Source organism: Bufo gargarizans, chromosome 2, assembly GCF_014858855.1.
Source record: "Bufo gargarizans isolate SCDJY-AF-19 chromosome 2, ASM1485885v1, whole genome shotgun sequence".
Lineage (NCBI taxonomy): Eukaryota > Metazoa > Chordata > Amphibia > Anura > Bufonidae > Bufo > Bufo gargarizans.
In genome coordinates this window covers 30,046,003-30,062,559 of record NC_058081.1, presented here as the reverse complement: position 1 = coordinate 30,062,559, position 16,557 = coordinate 30,046,003, and the positions used below count along the sequence as shown (strand labels likewise).

At 48.5% G+C, this 16,557-nt stretch overlaps 1 protein-coding gene across 1 annotated transcript; it reads left to right on the top strand.

The window, feature by feature from the left end:
• The first annotated feature begins 5,115 nt into the window (after nt 1-5,115).
• Nucleotides 5,116-10,523, top strand: DCAF15 (DDB1 and CUL4 associated factor 15). The gene is made up of 13 exons (XM_044282786.1): nt 5,116-5,243; nt 7,119-7,216; nt 7,384-7,519; nt 7,607-7,713; nt 7,823-7,944; nt 8,022-8,180; nt 8,270-8,695; nt 8,847-8,938; nt 9,183-9,311; nt 9,472-9,557; nt 9,635-9,739; nt 9,837-9,952; nt 10,061-10,523. The coding sequence occupies exons 1-13, from the start codon at nt 5,154-5,156 to the stop codon at nt 10,114-10,116; spliced, it is 1,722 nt and encodes a 573-aa protein (XP_044138721.1). The 5' UTR covers nt 5,116-5,153; the 3' UTR covers nt 10,117-10,523.
• The last annotated feature ends 6,034 nt before the right edge of the window (nt 10,524-16,557 follow it).

The following is a 16,557-nucleotide window of genomic DNA, read 5'->3' as shown; positions in this document are numbered from 1 at the left end:
TCTATGACAGAAAATAGATTCCTTCATCACCCTCTAATCCTCAGGTTCTTCAAGGCAGTTAGAAGACTGCAACCGGTACATAGGGACCCTACACCTATCTGGGACCTGTCCTTAGTCCTAAAGAGACTTACCTCAGCACCTTTTGAGCCTTTACAAGATGTAGATCTCAAATGGCTTTCTTATAAGGCTTTATTTCTGACGGCCGTCACTTCCGCTAAGAGGCTCGGAGAACTACAAGCCTTGTCATCCAGATCTCCCTATGTACGCTTTTTACCAGATGGAGTCCTACTGCGTACAATTCCGACTTTCCTGCCGAAAGTGCCTTCTTCAGCTAACAAGAACAGGGAATCATTTCTCCCGGTATTCTTTCCTGATCCAATTAACGAACAACAGATACTTCTTAATACTCTAGATGTTAAGAGAACATTACAGATCTACCTCCAAAGAACTAAAGACTTCAGGAAAACCGAAAATCTTTTTGTTCTCTTCGCTGGTCCAAGAAGGGGACGACTGCCTTCTAAGGACTCTCTTGCGGGGTGGATAAAATCCACAATTATGGAAGCCTATTCTCTTGAAGCCCTTCCTCCACCCTTTCCAATCAGGGCCCATTCCACCAGAGCTGCAGCAACCTCCTGGGCAGAAATGGCGCAAGTTCCCATTGAAGATATTTGCAATGCCGCATCATGGTCCTCGTCTCTGACGTTTGCTAAGCACTATCGTCTGGACATCAATGCTAGGAGCTCAGCCTTTGGTACTGGGGTTTTGTCAGCAGCCGTGGATGAAAGTCCCTCCCTTTGAGATCTATAAAAATCCCATGCTGTGCTGCCGGAGGACGATAGGGGAAAGGAAAAATTCGTACCTGGGATTTTACTTTCCTTGAGTCCCTAATAAATTGTTTTTTTTTGCGCATATATTTGTCTGAGTCTATTTTTTTTTTAACACACCGAGGCATTCTGGGAGGTGACCCTTATAGGGTAGGCTATTAATTTAATTATTTAATTACTTGTTTTACTAGGTTGGCGGTCCTAGAGAGAAGATGTCACACTATTAACCCATGCTGTGCTGCCTCCGGACTCAAGGAAAGTAAAATCCCAGGTACGAATTTTTCCTGTCAAACTGCAGAGACGAGAAATGGCTGAAAAATGGTGTCTGGTCTGAAGGTCCTGACAGGAGAAGATGAGGAAAGAGACGGCACTGGATGTAAGAGGTATGTGCGCTGTATTACCCTGTATGTAGGGGTGGATGAAGGGGATAGTAGTACAGTACTATCTGCACATTGTAAAAAAAAGTAATCTGCAAAATACTATATATTTGTGTCAAAAGTTGTGTTTTTTTTAATTTTTAGAATAATGATACAGCCATTTTATTTGATACTTTTGTGCTGATTCTTTTTTTTTTCCTCTATATTAAAGGGACACTATAGTCACCAGAACCACAACAGCTAAACGTCGTAGTTCTGGTGTCTATAGCAGGTCTCCTTCTCAGAAAAAAGTCAGTATTTCCATTACTGCCAAGGAACACGTCTAGTGGGCGCTCATCATTATTAAAGTTTACTACTCTATGAGGAGTGTGGATTTTTTTTGTGTGTGTGTTGTGGTGGAGGGCGTGATTGCCTGCTAAGGTGTGGGAAGGCGGGATCCAGGGGGCCCAATTAAATTCTTGCCATGGGTACAATCAATATTAAAGACGGCCCTAGAGGTCAGACTAAGGCCTCATGCACACAACAGTTTTTTTTCACGGTCCGCAAAATGGGTTTCCGTTGTTCCGTGATCTGTGTCTGTTTTTTTTTCCGTGTGTCTTCCGTGATTTTTGGAGGATCACCAGACATGAAAGAAAGTTAAAAAAAAAAATCGTTTTGGTGTCCGCCTGGCCATGCGGAGTAAAACGGATCCGTCCTGACTTACAATGCAAGTCAATGGGGACGGATCCGTTTGACGTTGACACAATATGGTGCAATTGTAAACGGATCCGTCCCCCATTGACTTTCAATGTAAAGTCAGGGTATATTTTAACTTGAAGCGTCCCCATCACCATAGAAACGCCTCTATGTTAGAATATACCATCGGATTTGAGTTATATCGTGAAAACTCAAGTCCCATGGTGATGGGGACGCTTCAAGTTAGAATATACTAAGAACTGTGTACATGACTGCCCCCTGCTGCCTGGCAACACCAGATCTCTTACAGGGGGCTGTGATCCGTACAATTAACCCCTCAGGTGCCGCATTGCTTTTAGCACAGACCTGTCACTTACCAGTAGGAGGAGCGCCCGGCTGGTCACAGACAGCACAGGTAAGTATAATGCTTCTAAAATTGCTAAGTAACCATGGCAGCCAGGACTGCAGTAGCGTCTTGGTTGCCATGGTTACCGATCGGAGCCCCAGCGATTAAACTGGGACTCCGATCGGAACTCTCCGCTGCCACCAACTGGGGCCATAATATATGTATGAGGGCACAACTGGGGCCATAATATATGGGGGGGGGGGGGGGAGGCTGCACTGGCCCTCAATGAATTTAAAACTGGGGAGGGAGGGAGGAGGGTCTGCCTGAGGGGTTAATTGTGCGGATCACAGCCCCCTGTAAGAGATCGGGTGCTGCCAGGCAGCAGTCATGTACACAGTTCTCAGTATATTCTAACTTGAAGCGTCCCCATCACTATGGGAACGTCTTTGTGTTAGAATATACTGTCAGATCTGAGTTAGAATATACTGTCGGATCCGTCTCTGTGAAAGTAGCCTACGGACACGGATCTTGTGTGCATCCTTTTTTCTTCACTGACCCATTGACTTGAATGGGTCCGTGAACCGTTGTCCGTCAAAAAAATAGGACAGGTCCTATTTTTTTGACGGACAGGAAACACGGATCACGGACGCGGATGAACAACTGTGCATTTTCCGAGTTTTCAACAGACCCATTGAAAGTCAATGGGTCCGCAGAAAAACATGGAACAACGGACACGGATGCACACAACGGTCGTGTGCATGAAGCCTAATAGCAATACGCTAATTCATGAAGTGCTGTGAGATCTGAGAAAATGGGGGCGTATCGCTGGGATATGTCCCCATTGTCTGATAGGTGCGGGTCCCACCTATCGCCTAAACGGAGCCCGGAAAGTGGCGGAGGGCACACTGCGCATGTGCAGCGGCCCTCCATTCATTTCTATGGGGCCACTGAAAATAGCTGAGTGCTGGCTTAGCTATTTCCGTCGGGCCCATAGAAATGAATGGGAGCGGTGCACTCCCATTGAGTTCTATGGGGATAGGGATTGGTGGCGGCTGGGCCAGGGTCCTCCAGCCACCAATTTGCCAGCTCCGTTCTCTATAGGTGCGGGTACCAGCTCCTGGGACCCGCACCTATAAGACAATAGGAGCATATCCTAGTGATATGCCCCCATTGTCTTAGATGAGACAACTCCTTTAATAAATACCCGGCAAAAGAAAGACAGTGGAAGCAAATGCGCCTGTCTAATTTTATGCCTAAAAAACAGGCGAGCTAGATAAATGTGCACCAATGTGTGCCATCATATAATGCCAACTGGAGTCTCGTTCATATTCTGATTGTGCCGTTGGCATGAAGAATATTGCATTGTGCTAGTGAAGCCTTCTACAGTACCGAGGACGGGGGGGATTGAGTGCCCCACACCCCGCCATTGAGTACAGCTGTATGAGGAGACGGCGCACGCAGTGCACACGTGCCACCTCCCTTCTCTCCTCCTGCTGCTGTCTATGGCAAAGCAGCAGTGGGCAGGAAGAGAGCCTGTATGAGCTCCCGTGGTCCTGATCACCAGACAGGACGGCGCCTCGTCCTATAGTGGGCAAGCACGACCACCGCTGCTGAATTGCAGGGTGGTTGTAACCATTAAAACACGCAGTGTGTAATGTGATGGAAAAATTAAATCGGCAAAGGAAGCAACATGGACAATCGCAATACATTAGTAAGTCCCTCGTATTAACTTTCTCTATATTATAAATGTCACTTTCTGAAGTGACACAACCCCTTTGCATAATGTCCTTGTGACTGATGCCGTGTTATAATGGGTATCTGTGGGTTGAACTTATGGCGTTGGACACATTTATGGGTATATCTGGCACATATGATGGCTAGTACACAGTTAAGGGGGCACTTATATTGGCTTGTACGGCGGGCACACAGTTATGGGGGCGGTTATATTGGCTTGTATGGCTGGCAAACAGTTATGGGGGCGGTTATATTGGCATGTATGGCTGCACACAGTTATAGGGGCGGTTATATTGGCATGTATGGCTGGCACACAGTTATAGGGGCGGTTATATTGGCATGTATGGCTGGCACACAGTTATGGGGGCGGTTATATTGGCATGTATGGCTGCACACAGTTATGGGGGGACTTATATTGGCATGTATGGCTGGCACACAGTTATAGGGGCGGTTATATTGGCATGTATGGCTGCACAGTTATGGGGGCGGTTATATTGGCATGTATGGCTGCACACAGTTATGGGGGCGGTTATATTGGCATGTATGGCTGCACACAGTTATAGGGGCGGTTATATTGGCATGTATGGCTGCACACAGTTATAGGGGCGGTTATATTGGCATGTATGGCTGCACACAGTTATGGGGGGACTTATATTGGCATGTATGGCTGCACACAGTTATAGGGGCGGTTATATTGGCATGTATGGCTGCACACAGTTATAGGGGCGGTTATATTGGCATGTATGGCTGCACACAGTTATAGGGGCGGTTATATTGGCATGTATGGCTGCACACAGTTATAGGGGCGGTTATATTGGCATGTATGGCTGCACACAGTTATGGGGGGACTTATATTGGCATGTATGGCTGCACACAGTTATGGGGCGGTTATATTGGCATGTATGGCTGCACACAGTTATGGGGCGGTTATATTGGCTTGTATGCTTGGCACACGGATTACACCCGCACCTACTCTACAATTGCAAAGAGTTCAGCGTCTAACCGGTTACCATGGAGACTGGTCCTTCCCTCCGCGCCGATTGGTCAATTTTCCTGCAGAACGTATAGTGGAGCCAATCATATTCCCGTTACTTCAAATTCCTCTCCGTCCAATGACAGCGCCCGAATGTCTGCGTCATGACGTCACCGGAAACGCGGGCGGAGTTTGTTGCCGGAAGCGAAGGCACCGGCGGGGAAATGGCGCCGAGCTCGAAATCAGACCGGAGCAGCGGCAACCGGAAATGGGGTCCGAGGGACCATATTATCCGGCAGCTGGACCGAGTCAAGGTAATAGTCGTCCTAGGAGGGCAGTTCTGTGTGACCGGAGACTAATAATGGAGAGGGATAACGGGAGGAGGAGGAGAGAAATGTCCGGAGAGGGAGAACGGGAGGAGGAGGAGAGAAATGTCCGGAGAGGGAGAACGGGAGGAGGAGGAGAGAAATGTCCGGAGAGGGAGAACGGGAGGAGGAGGAGAGAAATGACCGGAGAGGGAGAACGGGAGGAGGAGGAGAGAAATGACCGGAGAGGGAGAACGGGAGGAGGAGGAGAGAAATGACCGGAGAGGGAGAACGGGAGGAGGAGGAGAGAAATGTCCGGAGAGGGAGAACGGGAGGAGGAGGAGAGAAATGTCCGGAGAGGGATAACGGGAGGAGGAGGAGAGAAATGTCCGGAGAGGGAGAACGGGAGGAGGAGGAGAGAAATGACCGGAGAGGGATAACGGGAGGAGGAGGAGAGAAATGTCCGGAGAGGGAGAACGGGAGGAGGAGGAGAGAAATGTCCGGAGAGGGATAACGGGAGGAGGAGGAGAGAAATGACCGGAGAGGGAGAACGGGAGGAGGAGGAGAGAAATGACCGGAGAGGGAGAACGGGAGGAGGAGGAGAGAAATGTCCGGAGAGGGAGAACGGGAGGAAGAGGAGAGAAATGTCCGGAGAGGGAGAACGGGAGGAGGAGGAGAGAAATGTCCGGAGAGGGAGAACGGGAGGAGGAGGAGAGAAATGACCGGAGAGGGAGAACGGGAGGAGGAGGAGAGAAATGACCGGAGAGGGAGAACGGGAGGAGGAGGAGAGAAATGTCCGGAGAGGGAGAACGGGAGGAGGAGGAGGGAAATGTCCGGAGAGGGAGAACGGGAGGAGGAGGGAAATGTCCGGAGAGGGATAACGGGAGGAGGAGGGAAATGTCCGGAGAGGGATAACGGGAGGAGGAGGAGAGAAATGACCGGAGAGGGAGAACGGGAGGAGGAGGAGAGAAATGTCCGGAGAGGGATAACGGGAGGAGGAGGAGAGAAATGTCCGGAGAGGGAGAACGGGAGGAGGAGGAGAGAAATGTCCGGAGAGGGAGAACGGGAGGAGGAGGAGAGAAATGTCCGGAGAGGGAGAACGGGAGGAGGAGGGAAATGTCCGGAGAGGGATAACGGGAGGAGGAGGGAAATGTCCGGAGAGGGATAACGGGAGGAGGAGGAGAGAAATGTCCGGAGAGGGAGAACGGGAGGAGGAGGGAAATGTCCGGAGAGGGAGAACGGGAGGAGGAGGAGAGAAATGTCCGGAGAGGGATAACGGGAGGAGGAGGAGAGAAATGACCGGAGAGGGAGAACGGGAGGAGGAGGAGAGAAATGTCCGGAGAGGGAGAACGGGAGGAGGAGGAGAGAAATGACCGGAGAGGGATAATTTGTGGCTACAGTCACTTAAAGAGGACCTTTCATGGGTCCAGACATTATGAAATAAGCAGGGGGTTGTGCAGGGCATAGTCCATGGATGTAATATTGCTTACTAGTGTGTCTGTCCGGCACTCCGTTCCCCCAGCTGTGCCCCCCGTTCACTTTTCCCTGGTATGCTAATGAATAACATTGGTACAGGTAGAGGGTGAGTTTTTTTTCTCACCGGCTGTGATTGGACAGCGCTACAGCCAGGGAGAAGGAGATGCCCATTGAGAAACAGGACAGTCTCCTCCTCCCTGTACCGATGCTATTCATTAGCATACCAGGCGGGCGTAGTGAACGGGGGGCACAGCGGGAGAACGGTGCGGCGGACAGACAAACTAGTAAGCGATCTTACATCCCTGCACTGTGCCCTACACAACCCCCTACTTATTTCATAATGTCTGGACCCATGAAAGGTCCTCTTTAAATGCAGTTCATTTTCTAATTTTGATTGTTTTCCTCCAGATCACAGGACAGCTGTCCCCCCGGTTGTTCCGGAAGCTGCCCCCTCGCCTCTGTGTGTCTCTGCGCAACATTGTGGATGAGGAGTTTCTGCGGAAGGGGTAATTATTGCTCGGCTAGGCCCTGTTCACCCAACGGAGGCGAGAAGAGTGCCTTTTGGCCTCTTTCGGGCTGGTATACGACAGGAGTTGCTAAAAGTATCGTTACCGTGAACAGTAAATGTTGTGTTTCTTGTCTGGTTCTCATTGTGATGTGTCTTCGCCTCCAGTCACATCTTCCTGGGGTTCTCCAAATGCGGCCGCTTTGTGTTGTCCTACACCAGCGATGTCCTAGATGATGATTTCTCCTTTTACTCTTATCACCTCTATTGGTGGCAGTTCCAAGTACACAGCAAACTGCGCCTGGTGAGTGCCCCTCTGCCCAGCTGCATGCCGTCCTGCTGGCGGCCTGTATACAGAACGCCAACCCCTCTGTCATGTCTTCCCTCCTAGGTGCGGCAGGTCCGGCTCTTCCAGGACGAGGAGATTTATAGTGACTTGTATCTGACCGTATGCGAGTGGCCGAGCGACAGCTCCAAAGTCATCGTGTTTGGCTTCAAGTGAGTCGTAGATGAAGCCGTCGGTTGCTCAGATTGTTTTTCCCTCTGGTAATTGGGAAATGAGCTGTGTTCTTCCTGAAAGGTTAACCCTTCTCGCGCTCTTCCCCAGCACATCTGGTAACGGGATGTTAATGAACATGATGAGCGATGAGAACCATAGAGATATTTATATCAGCACGGTGTCTACACCCCCGACGTCCCCCTGCGCTGACTGCAGAGAGTCCCCCAAAGGTACCTGTTCTAGGGCTGTAGATGCGAGGGGGTGTCTGATATAGCAGTATATAACGCGGTATGTGTGTTTCTTCCAGGCGCTTGTCTGCTGCACAGCTTCATGCTACATACCAAGTATCAGGTGGTTTACCCTTTTCCCACGTTCCAGCCGGCATTTCAGCTCAAGAAGGACCATGTGGTTCTGCTTAATACCAGTTTCTCGCTGGTGGCCTGTGCAATATCTGTGGACCCCTCAGGTGAGCAGTGTGAGTACTCTGTGGGTACTGCTGCTATCTCCGCACCCGTCTTTCACCTCTATTTCATGCGCCATTGTTTATCATTTTAGGTGACAGAGAACCCAGCCGAATGTTGTACAGCAAACAGAGCCAACACAGTGCCCGCTCCACCTGCCCCTCTTCATTCAGCCCTAGCGTCCCTTCCTCGAGTTGCCACTCTCCTCTTCTTTCTGAACCCTGCTCCCCCACTCCTCCTGGTACTCCTCCAGCCGTCACGCGCGCCCGTGAATTTGTGGCTGGTATATTCCGACGAGCCCGAGAGGCCTCCGGACTGGAGGCTGAAGACAAAGGGGAACGACCCGGACCAAGCAAACAAAGTCCATCACAGCCCACTGACCCAGATTCTCCTACTTGGCATCGTCATATCAACGAAGGGCCTGCGAGGTGCAGCAGTGTTACGGAGGAACCCAGCTACGTGAACTACACACAACTACGATATGTCCTGGGGGAGGTGACCGAGACTGACCAAGAGAGCGGTGAGAGCGTTGGGATGGGGACCATGACTGCGGGGGAGGGGGAGTAGATTTGCTTACACATAGGTTTGGAGGGTAACGATCACGCTGAGATAACCCGCTCTTACATTTGTCTTTCTGGTTGGGCACATTTTAAATTTTTGAGTCTCAGCAGAATATGAAGATGACAAGATCTCGCTGCCGTTCCTGGTTACTGATCTGAAGGGACAACATCTGAAACCGCTGAATGACAAGGCTTCTTTCCAGGTGCAGACCCTCTCGCCAATGTTTTTTTTAATTTTTTTGTTTTATCTACTGCATTGGTCAGAAACCTTTGGCACTCCAGCTATTGTGAAACTACAGTTCCAAGCATGCTCCATTCACTTCTATGGTACTTCCGAGAACAGCCAATCAAGTGTGCATGCTGGGAGTTGCAGTTTCACAACAGCTGGAGACCAGAAGGCAGCTGACCTCAGATATACTGTTTCTGACCCCTGTCATGTCTTCTCAGGGCCAACATCTCATCGTAGAGCAGCTCACCCTGGACTTTGAGTACGTCATCAACGAAGTCATTCGACACGATGCGTCTTGGTCTCGGCAGTTCTGCTCCTTCAGTGACTATGATATAGTTATCCTAGAGGTAAGCGATCTCAGAGGGTAGTCAGACTCACATACAGCATGGTTGCCCTGGATTATTCATAGTCCACCCATCGGCTTCCTCTTGATCCTCTCATACAGATCTGCATGTGACTGGGTCGGTTCTGAGAAGAGTAATCTGTAGTTGATTTCTTTACCTACAGATGTGTCCGGAGATTAACCAGGTGATAATGAACATCGGCCTCCTGCTCCTTGCGTTTCCCGCTCCCCAAGAGGACACTCAGCTCAGGTGGGTGACCTTTAGAGCCGACTGCGCCATGTCTTTTCTGTGGAGTCCCGCTCAGACCTGTCCACTCGATCCTATAGGCCTAAGACTTATCACACAAGCTTAAAAGTGGCCTGGGACCTGCACACTGGAGTCTTCAGGACCTTGAGCGTGGGTGACCTAACCGAGGTAAAAGGTCAGACCAGGTAAATAACCTGACTTTCATTGCACTCTGTATTTGCCTAAATCATCTCCATTCAGAGATTTTTGAGCCCGTGTCATTCACCTTATCTGTTCCCTCAGCGGCAGTGTGTGGAGCTCATACCGGAAGAGCTGCGTGGACACAGTCATGAAGTGGTTGGTTCCAGAAAACAGCGTCAGATACGTGAATCGCATGACAAACGAGGCGCTGCATAAAGGTACAGCAGAGTCTGCAGCAGGACTCCTCTCCAGGGCCCCTACCCCTGTCATGCAGCCCCTTGGGTTGCCCTTGCTGCCGTGTCTCATCTGATCTCTCCTTTCCGTAGGTTGCTCCCTCAAGGTTTTGGCAGACAGCGTGCGATACACGTGGATAGTTCTGTGATCCCGCTCATCTGGAGATATGAACTCTACCTCAGCACAGCGTCTCAGTGCATCTGGAAGTAGAGACTCTGCAGTGGGACCTTTTGTATAAGTCCTCCTTGTATGCTGCCATCTAGTGACTGCTCCTGGAAGACCACAGCAGTGCGTCAGGGTCTAAGCTGCTTTTTGGGTGTAGTGTAAAGAAAACCACAGTCCTGGATAAAATAGGTGGGCAGCTGTTAAGGCGCCCAGTGGCATTCCCTGCTCTTGTCACAGTGGACATTTTAATCACTTTTCTCCTGCATTGTCTGTCCAGAAAGGAGCAGAGGTGCTTTTAATGGCATGTGTATGTATATGTGTATATATTATGTACCCTTTTTTTGTTATGTCTCCTTTTGTGAAATAAATCTCATTATTTCTGTTCAAAAACTTTGATCCCCTTTATTATTGGGGTTCATTCCAGTACCTGATTACCACCAGTGAGAGGTTGAGAGTCTATCCTTGCTATAACAGTAGGGGGCGCCTCTAACTTTACAATACTGGACATTGGGGTGTCTCACCTCTGCAGGGGTGCCAGGCATAATGCTCTACTCAGAAATCACACTACACAGTTGTTTGAGGCAGAATATTACAACCCTTACATTGGGGGAAGGTATGGTCTGGCGTAGAAAAGTCACAAATTTCGTCCCAAAATTTGTAACATTTACCCATTTCATGGTGTGTTCACCAATTTTCAAAAAAAAAAAAGCGTCCCTTAATTGCCAGAAAACTGGCATCCATGACACCAGCGATCTACACCAGCATCTTGCTGCTTTAGATTTCATTTTCTGGAGATGCGGCAACATTATTTAAAGGGGTTACCCGATGAGTAATGTAAAAAATTTAAATCAGACATCATACAGTACACGACCATCTATTTCTAGAAAGCTAGAACCAGCCCTCGCATGGATCCAGAGATCTCCACATTCATTGTTCTGCTAGATTTATTTTAGGGTGGCAGCTCAGGGGGCCTGCACTTTCTCGGGGGTTGTGTCTTTTCCGCTGCAGGTGGTGGCAGTTGAAGGATGAAACTGAGCATGTGTGGCCACCTCAGGGAGCAGGACAGAGAATTTAGAAAAACTGCAAACAGCAGGTGGCGATCTACAGATAGCTCTCAGTGGCTATACAACATTTTTAATTACATGCAATTACAAAAGTATGGAGATCCAGGTGCTGGTTTGAAAAATGTAGAATATTTTTCATGGGACAACCCCTTTAAGAGGCATGCCATTTAATTTTAGCACAAACGCCAACTTTTTTTTTTGGACTGGCATAAGAAATGCCAGTATTAAATAAATCCTCCCCCCCCCCATGTGTCCATGGCGCATTACCATTTGTTTCCTCCTTCGCCTCCTCAGTATTCTGCAGTGTTTTTTGACATAGTAGGAAAGCTTGGTCTAGAATCCAAATCATGCCTGCAGTAATGAGCGTCGTCCACCAGGTGGCACTGTGGATAGATTCCAATACCAGTGACAGAAGTCTTCCAGCATATTTTTAGTTTCTGCTCCAAATGCGTAACTTTCATCATTGCCAGCGTCTGGAAATGTCACCATTGACTTCTGGGCTCCCAGGTTATAAACTAGTCCGATTCTTCTCCATGCCCCACGACCGATAATATCTTTCTATACTTCTGGCCCCTCTCAATATTGTATATTTACAGGCCCTTGGTTAGGGCTGGGCGATTGTGCTACAAAATGAAATCTAGATAATTGTTTTTTCAACCCTATGGACGATTTTCAATTTGAATCTCGATTTTCTTATTTTTGTTAATTGAAAAAAATACCAAGACAATTCAATACATTTTCTATATAGAAATGACTTTTAAACATATTACAACATAAATCGTACGTAACGTCACAGTTACGCAAACAGTTCCTGTGAAATCCGTTTGCATTTGATGCTATCTGTCGGGATCAGAAGGCATCCGATGCCATCAGTTAGGCGTGTAACCCCCTTTTTTTTTTTTTCACGGACAAAAAGTGCTGCAAGTCTGGCGCGTTTTGTCCTCCACAAAATAAAACTGATTGCACATCTAATGGATGGCATGAAATGTGAAATCTGCCGTCCTGATCGAATGGATCAGGGCAATGAATTTCACACAGTAGGGCCTCATGCACACGACAGTTTTTTTTCGCGGTCCGCAAAAACGGGGTCCGTGATCCGTGACCGTTTCTTCGTCCGTGGGTCTTCCTTGATTTTTGGAGGATCCACAGACATGAAAAAAAAGTCGTTTTGGTGTCCGCCTGGCCGTGCGGAGCCAAACGGATCCGTCCTGAATTACAATGCAAGTCAATGGGGACGGATCCGTTTGATGTTGACATAATATGGTGCCATTTCAAACGGATCCGTCCCCATTGACTTTCAATGTAAAGTCTGGAGTTCTTTTATACCATCGGATCAGAGTTTTCTCCAATCCGATGGTATATTTTAACTTGAAGCGTCCCCATCACCTTGGGAACACCTCTATGTTAGAATATACTGTCGGATATGAGCTACTTCGTGAACCTCAGATCCGACAGTATATTCTAACACAGAGACGTTCCCATGGTGATGGGGACGCTTCAGGTTAGAATACACTACAAACTTTGTACAAGACTGCCCCCTGCTGCCTGGCAGCACCCGATCTCTTACTGGGGGATATGATAGCACAATTAATCCCTTTAGGTGCGGCACCTAAAGGGGTTAATTGTACTATCATATTCCCCTGTAAGAGATCAGGGCTGCCAGGCAGCAGGGGGCAGACCCCCTCCCCTCCCCAGTTTGAATATCGTTGGTGGCACAGTGTGCCATCGCCCCCCCCCTCCCTCCCTCTATTGTATTAAATCGTTGGTGGCACAGTGTGCCAACCACCATCGGCCCCCCTCCCTCCCTCTATTGTATTAAATCGTTGGTGGCACAGTGTGCCAACCACCATCGCCCCCCCCCCTCCCTCTATAGCAGTAACATTGGTGGCAGTGTGCGGTCTCAACAGTAGAAGATTCATACTTACCTGCTTGCTGCTGCGATGTCTGTGTCCGGCCGGGAGCTCCTCCTACTGGTAAGTGAAAGGTCTGTGCGGCGCATTGCTAAAGAACTGTCACTTACCAGTAGGAGGAGCTCCCGGCCGTTCACAGACATCGCAGCAGCAAGCAGGTAAGTATGAATCTTCTACTGTTGAGACCGCACACTGCCACCAATGTTACTGCTATAGAGGGAGGGGGGGGGGCGATGGTGGTTGGCACACTGTGCCACCAACGATTTAATACAATAGACGGAGGGAGGGGGGGCGATGGTGGAGGCACACTGTGCCACCAACGATTTAATACAATAGAGGGAGGGAGGGGGGGGGCGATGGTGGAGGCACACTGTGCCACCAACGATATTCAAACTGGGGGGGCGGGGGGGGGTCTGCCCCCTGCTGCCTGGCAGCCCTGATCTCTTACAGGGGAATATGATAGTACAATTAACCCCTTTAGGTGCCGCACCTGAAGGGGTTAATTGTGCTATCATATCCCCCTGTAAGAGATCGGGTGGTGCCAGGCAGCAGGGGGCAGTCTTGTACAAAGTTTGCAGTGTATTCTAACTAGAAGCGTCCCCATCACCATGGGAACGCTTCTGTGTTAGAACATACTGTCGGAAATGAGTTTTCACGAAGTGAAAACTTAGGTCAGAAAAAGCTTTTATGCAGACGGATCTTCGGATCCGTCTGTATGAAAGCAACCTACGGCCACGGATCACGGACACGGATGCCAATCTTGTGTGCATCCGTGTTCTTTCACGGACCCATTGACTTGAATGGGTCCGTGAACCGTTGTCCGTCAAAAAAATAGGACAGGTCATATTTTTTTGACGGACAGGATACACGGATCACGGCCTCGGCTGCAAAACGGTGCATTTTCCGATTTTTCCACGGACCCATTGAAAGTCAATGGGTCCGCAAAAAAAAACGGAAAACGGCACAACGGCCACGGATGCACACAACGGTCGTGTGCATGAGGCCTAGGTGTGAACTTAAAGTGATTATCCAACCCCTATAATGCCACCCAAAATCCCTGGGCCCCCTCATACTTGCCCCGCTCCCCGGCACCCACATCGCTTCTGACGCCCGCACTGCAAAATATAATTATTGTTAGATTTTTGGTACATGCATCTTTGTGTATCTTTCACTCAATATTTTCACTTATTTCACATTGTACTTGTGTTTTTATTATTGGTCTTTTTTGATTCACTTTTCTCGAGTGTATTTTAATTGATGTAATTTTGCACTTTCACAGCTGTAATTGCACTCTATGTTATATATTATATTATGAGCACAGGACAGCGGTATTTGGCCTAGTTTTCTTTCTGCAGCAACGACCGGATCCAGCGCAGGCACTTTACATCCAGGAGCGTTCTGATAGCTGGCTTCAGCGTGGTAATGCTTGGTGTCAGTTGCAATATGGCCCCCCCTGCACGATGACCATGGACGTGGAGTCCCAACATGGCGGATTTATGCCGCTATAGGTGCAGAGGCAGTCACCACAAGTGTGTAGTTCCCATCTAGCCGGTCTCTCCTATTTATACCCTAGGTTTTATTATTTTTTGATCACCTGCGGAGTAACCCATGAGAGGTTCAGGGCCAGGTGCCACCCTGGAGGATTATCATTATGTCACGGGTTATGTATTTTGGTTTATGATTTTGACATTTGTGTGATTTAGGATCTTTAGGGGAGTGGAGTCCTTCATTTTAGGGGCTCTCTGTATGTACATGCTTAGTCCTCATGCACATGACTGTATATATTATAGCGGTGCGCAAAACACAGATACCGGCTGTGTGCATCCTGCATTTTCCCTTCCACAAGCCCTGCAACATATTATAAATGCCTATTTGGGCTCATGCACGCGGCCATGTTTTGCAGCCCGGAAATTATGGATAATCCTTTTTTTTTTTTTTTTGCAGGGCCGCGGAACGGACATATGGATGTGGACAGCGCCCGGGGCTTTGAGGCTCAAATTTTATTATTTGATTGCTTTCAGAGTACAAAATTTTATATATATATATATATATATATATATATACACACACACACTACACTACAAAAAGTTAAGGATATTTGGCTTGTGGGTGAAATTTCTGGATGAACCTAAAATGACCTCTAACCTTTACAGGTGACCGTCTTTAAACTTCTGAATGCAGATGTCCAACTGTTCAGTATTTCAGTACTTTTTGCACAACTTGCTGTTCTCTAACAAGATGCTTAACGGCAAAATTCACAACAGGTGTTTGATCCATGAATCGCCCAATTGATCAACAGTACCTCGCCATTGCGAGGCTTCAAGTAGGATGTTCTCAGACAGAAGTGGCCACTGAGCTTAGAGTATCACAGAATGTCATCAGCAGGTTGTATCAGAGAGGCAGAGAAGTGGACATACTTTGGCCACATCCCACCGCTTCTTTGTGAACAATGCCCTGCAGAACCGGATGATGAATGCTACAGAACTCCAGGCACATTTACGGGAGGTCAGAGGCACCCAAGTGTCACGTCAGACCATTCAAAACCATGTACATCAGCATGGTCTGCGCACTAGATGACCTGCAAGGGTACCTGACCACACGACCAGGCACAGGCGTCATCGTCTTACATGGGTCAGGGAGGATCTACACTGGACGAGGGACCAGTGGGCCTCAGTGCTGGTCACTGATGAAAGTTGATTCACGCTGAGCAGAAATGATGGCTGCCAAAGATGTTGGAGACGTCAAGGACAGCGCTATGCTCAGCCACTGTTGTCACCAGACGAGCCTTTGATGATGGTGGTGGTGTCACAATGTGTGCAGGTGTGTCTAGTCAATACTGAGCTGCCCTACACTGTGTGAATGCTACAGTGACAAGCCCATAGTACCTGAATAACACCATGAATCCAGTCATTGTACCTCTGCATGAACAACACAGGCCTAATTTCATCTTCATGGACGACAATGCGTCAGCTCATCGAGGTCGCATCATTAGGGAACCTCTAATGGAGTGGCCTGGGCTTTCTCCAGACCTGAATCCCATTGAAAACCTATGGGATCGGCTGAGTCGCCGTGTAGAGGCTCTTAACTCCGTACCCCAGAACCTCGATGACCTGAGGGCCGCCCTTCAAGAAGAGTGGGATGCCATGCCTCAGCGGACAATAAGTCCACTTGTGAACAGCAGGAGACTTCGTCAAGCTGTAATTGATGCTCAAGGCCATGTGACAAATTATTGTAGATAGGAGCACCCGGGTATTTATCTTAGTGTTATTTGCCTTTGTCATTTTATAATGGATGTTTCGGCAGTCGTACCAAAAATACACCAACCGAAGACAGAAACAGGTACCAATTAGTCTACTTGGAGAAACAACACGGGCCTATGAAAGGACCTCAGTTCATTAGAAAATAACCTTTAATAATATCAATAAAAAGCTCAAAAGGTGTCAGATGTAA

Bases quoted from the DNA above. Each gene is read 5' to 3' on its own strand.
- DCAF15 (XM_044282786.1), top strand. From the start codon at position 5,154: ATGGCGCCGAGCTCGAAATCAGACCGGAGCAGCGGCAACCGGAAATGG. The intron at 5,244-7,118 runs GTAATAGTCGTC...GTTTTCCTCCAG, and splicing joins GGCAGCTGGACCGAGTCAAG to ATCACAGGACAGCTGTCCCC. The intron at 7,217-7,383 runs GTAATTATTGCT...CTTCGCCTCCAG, and splicing joins GAGGAGTTTCTGCGGAAGGG to TCACATCTTCCTGGGGTTCT.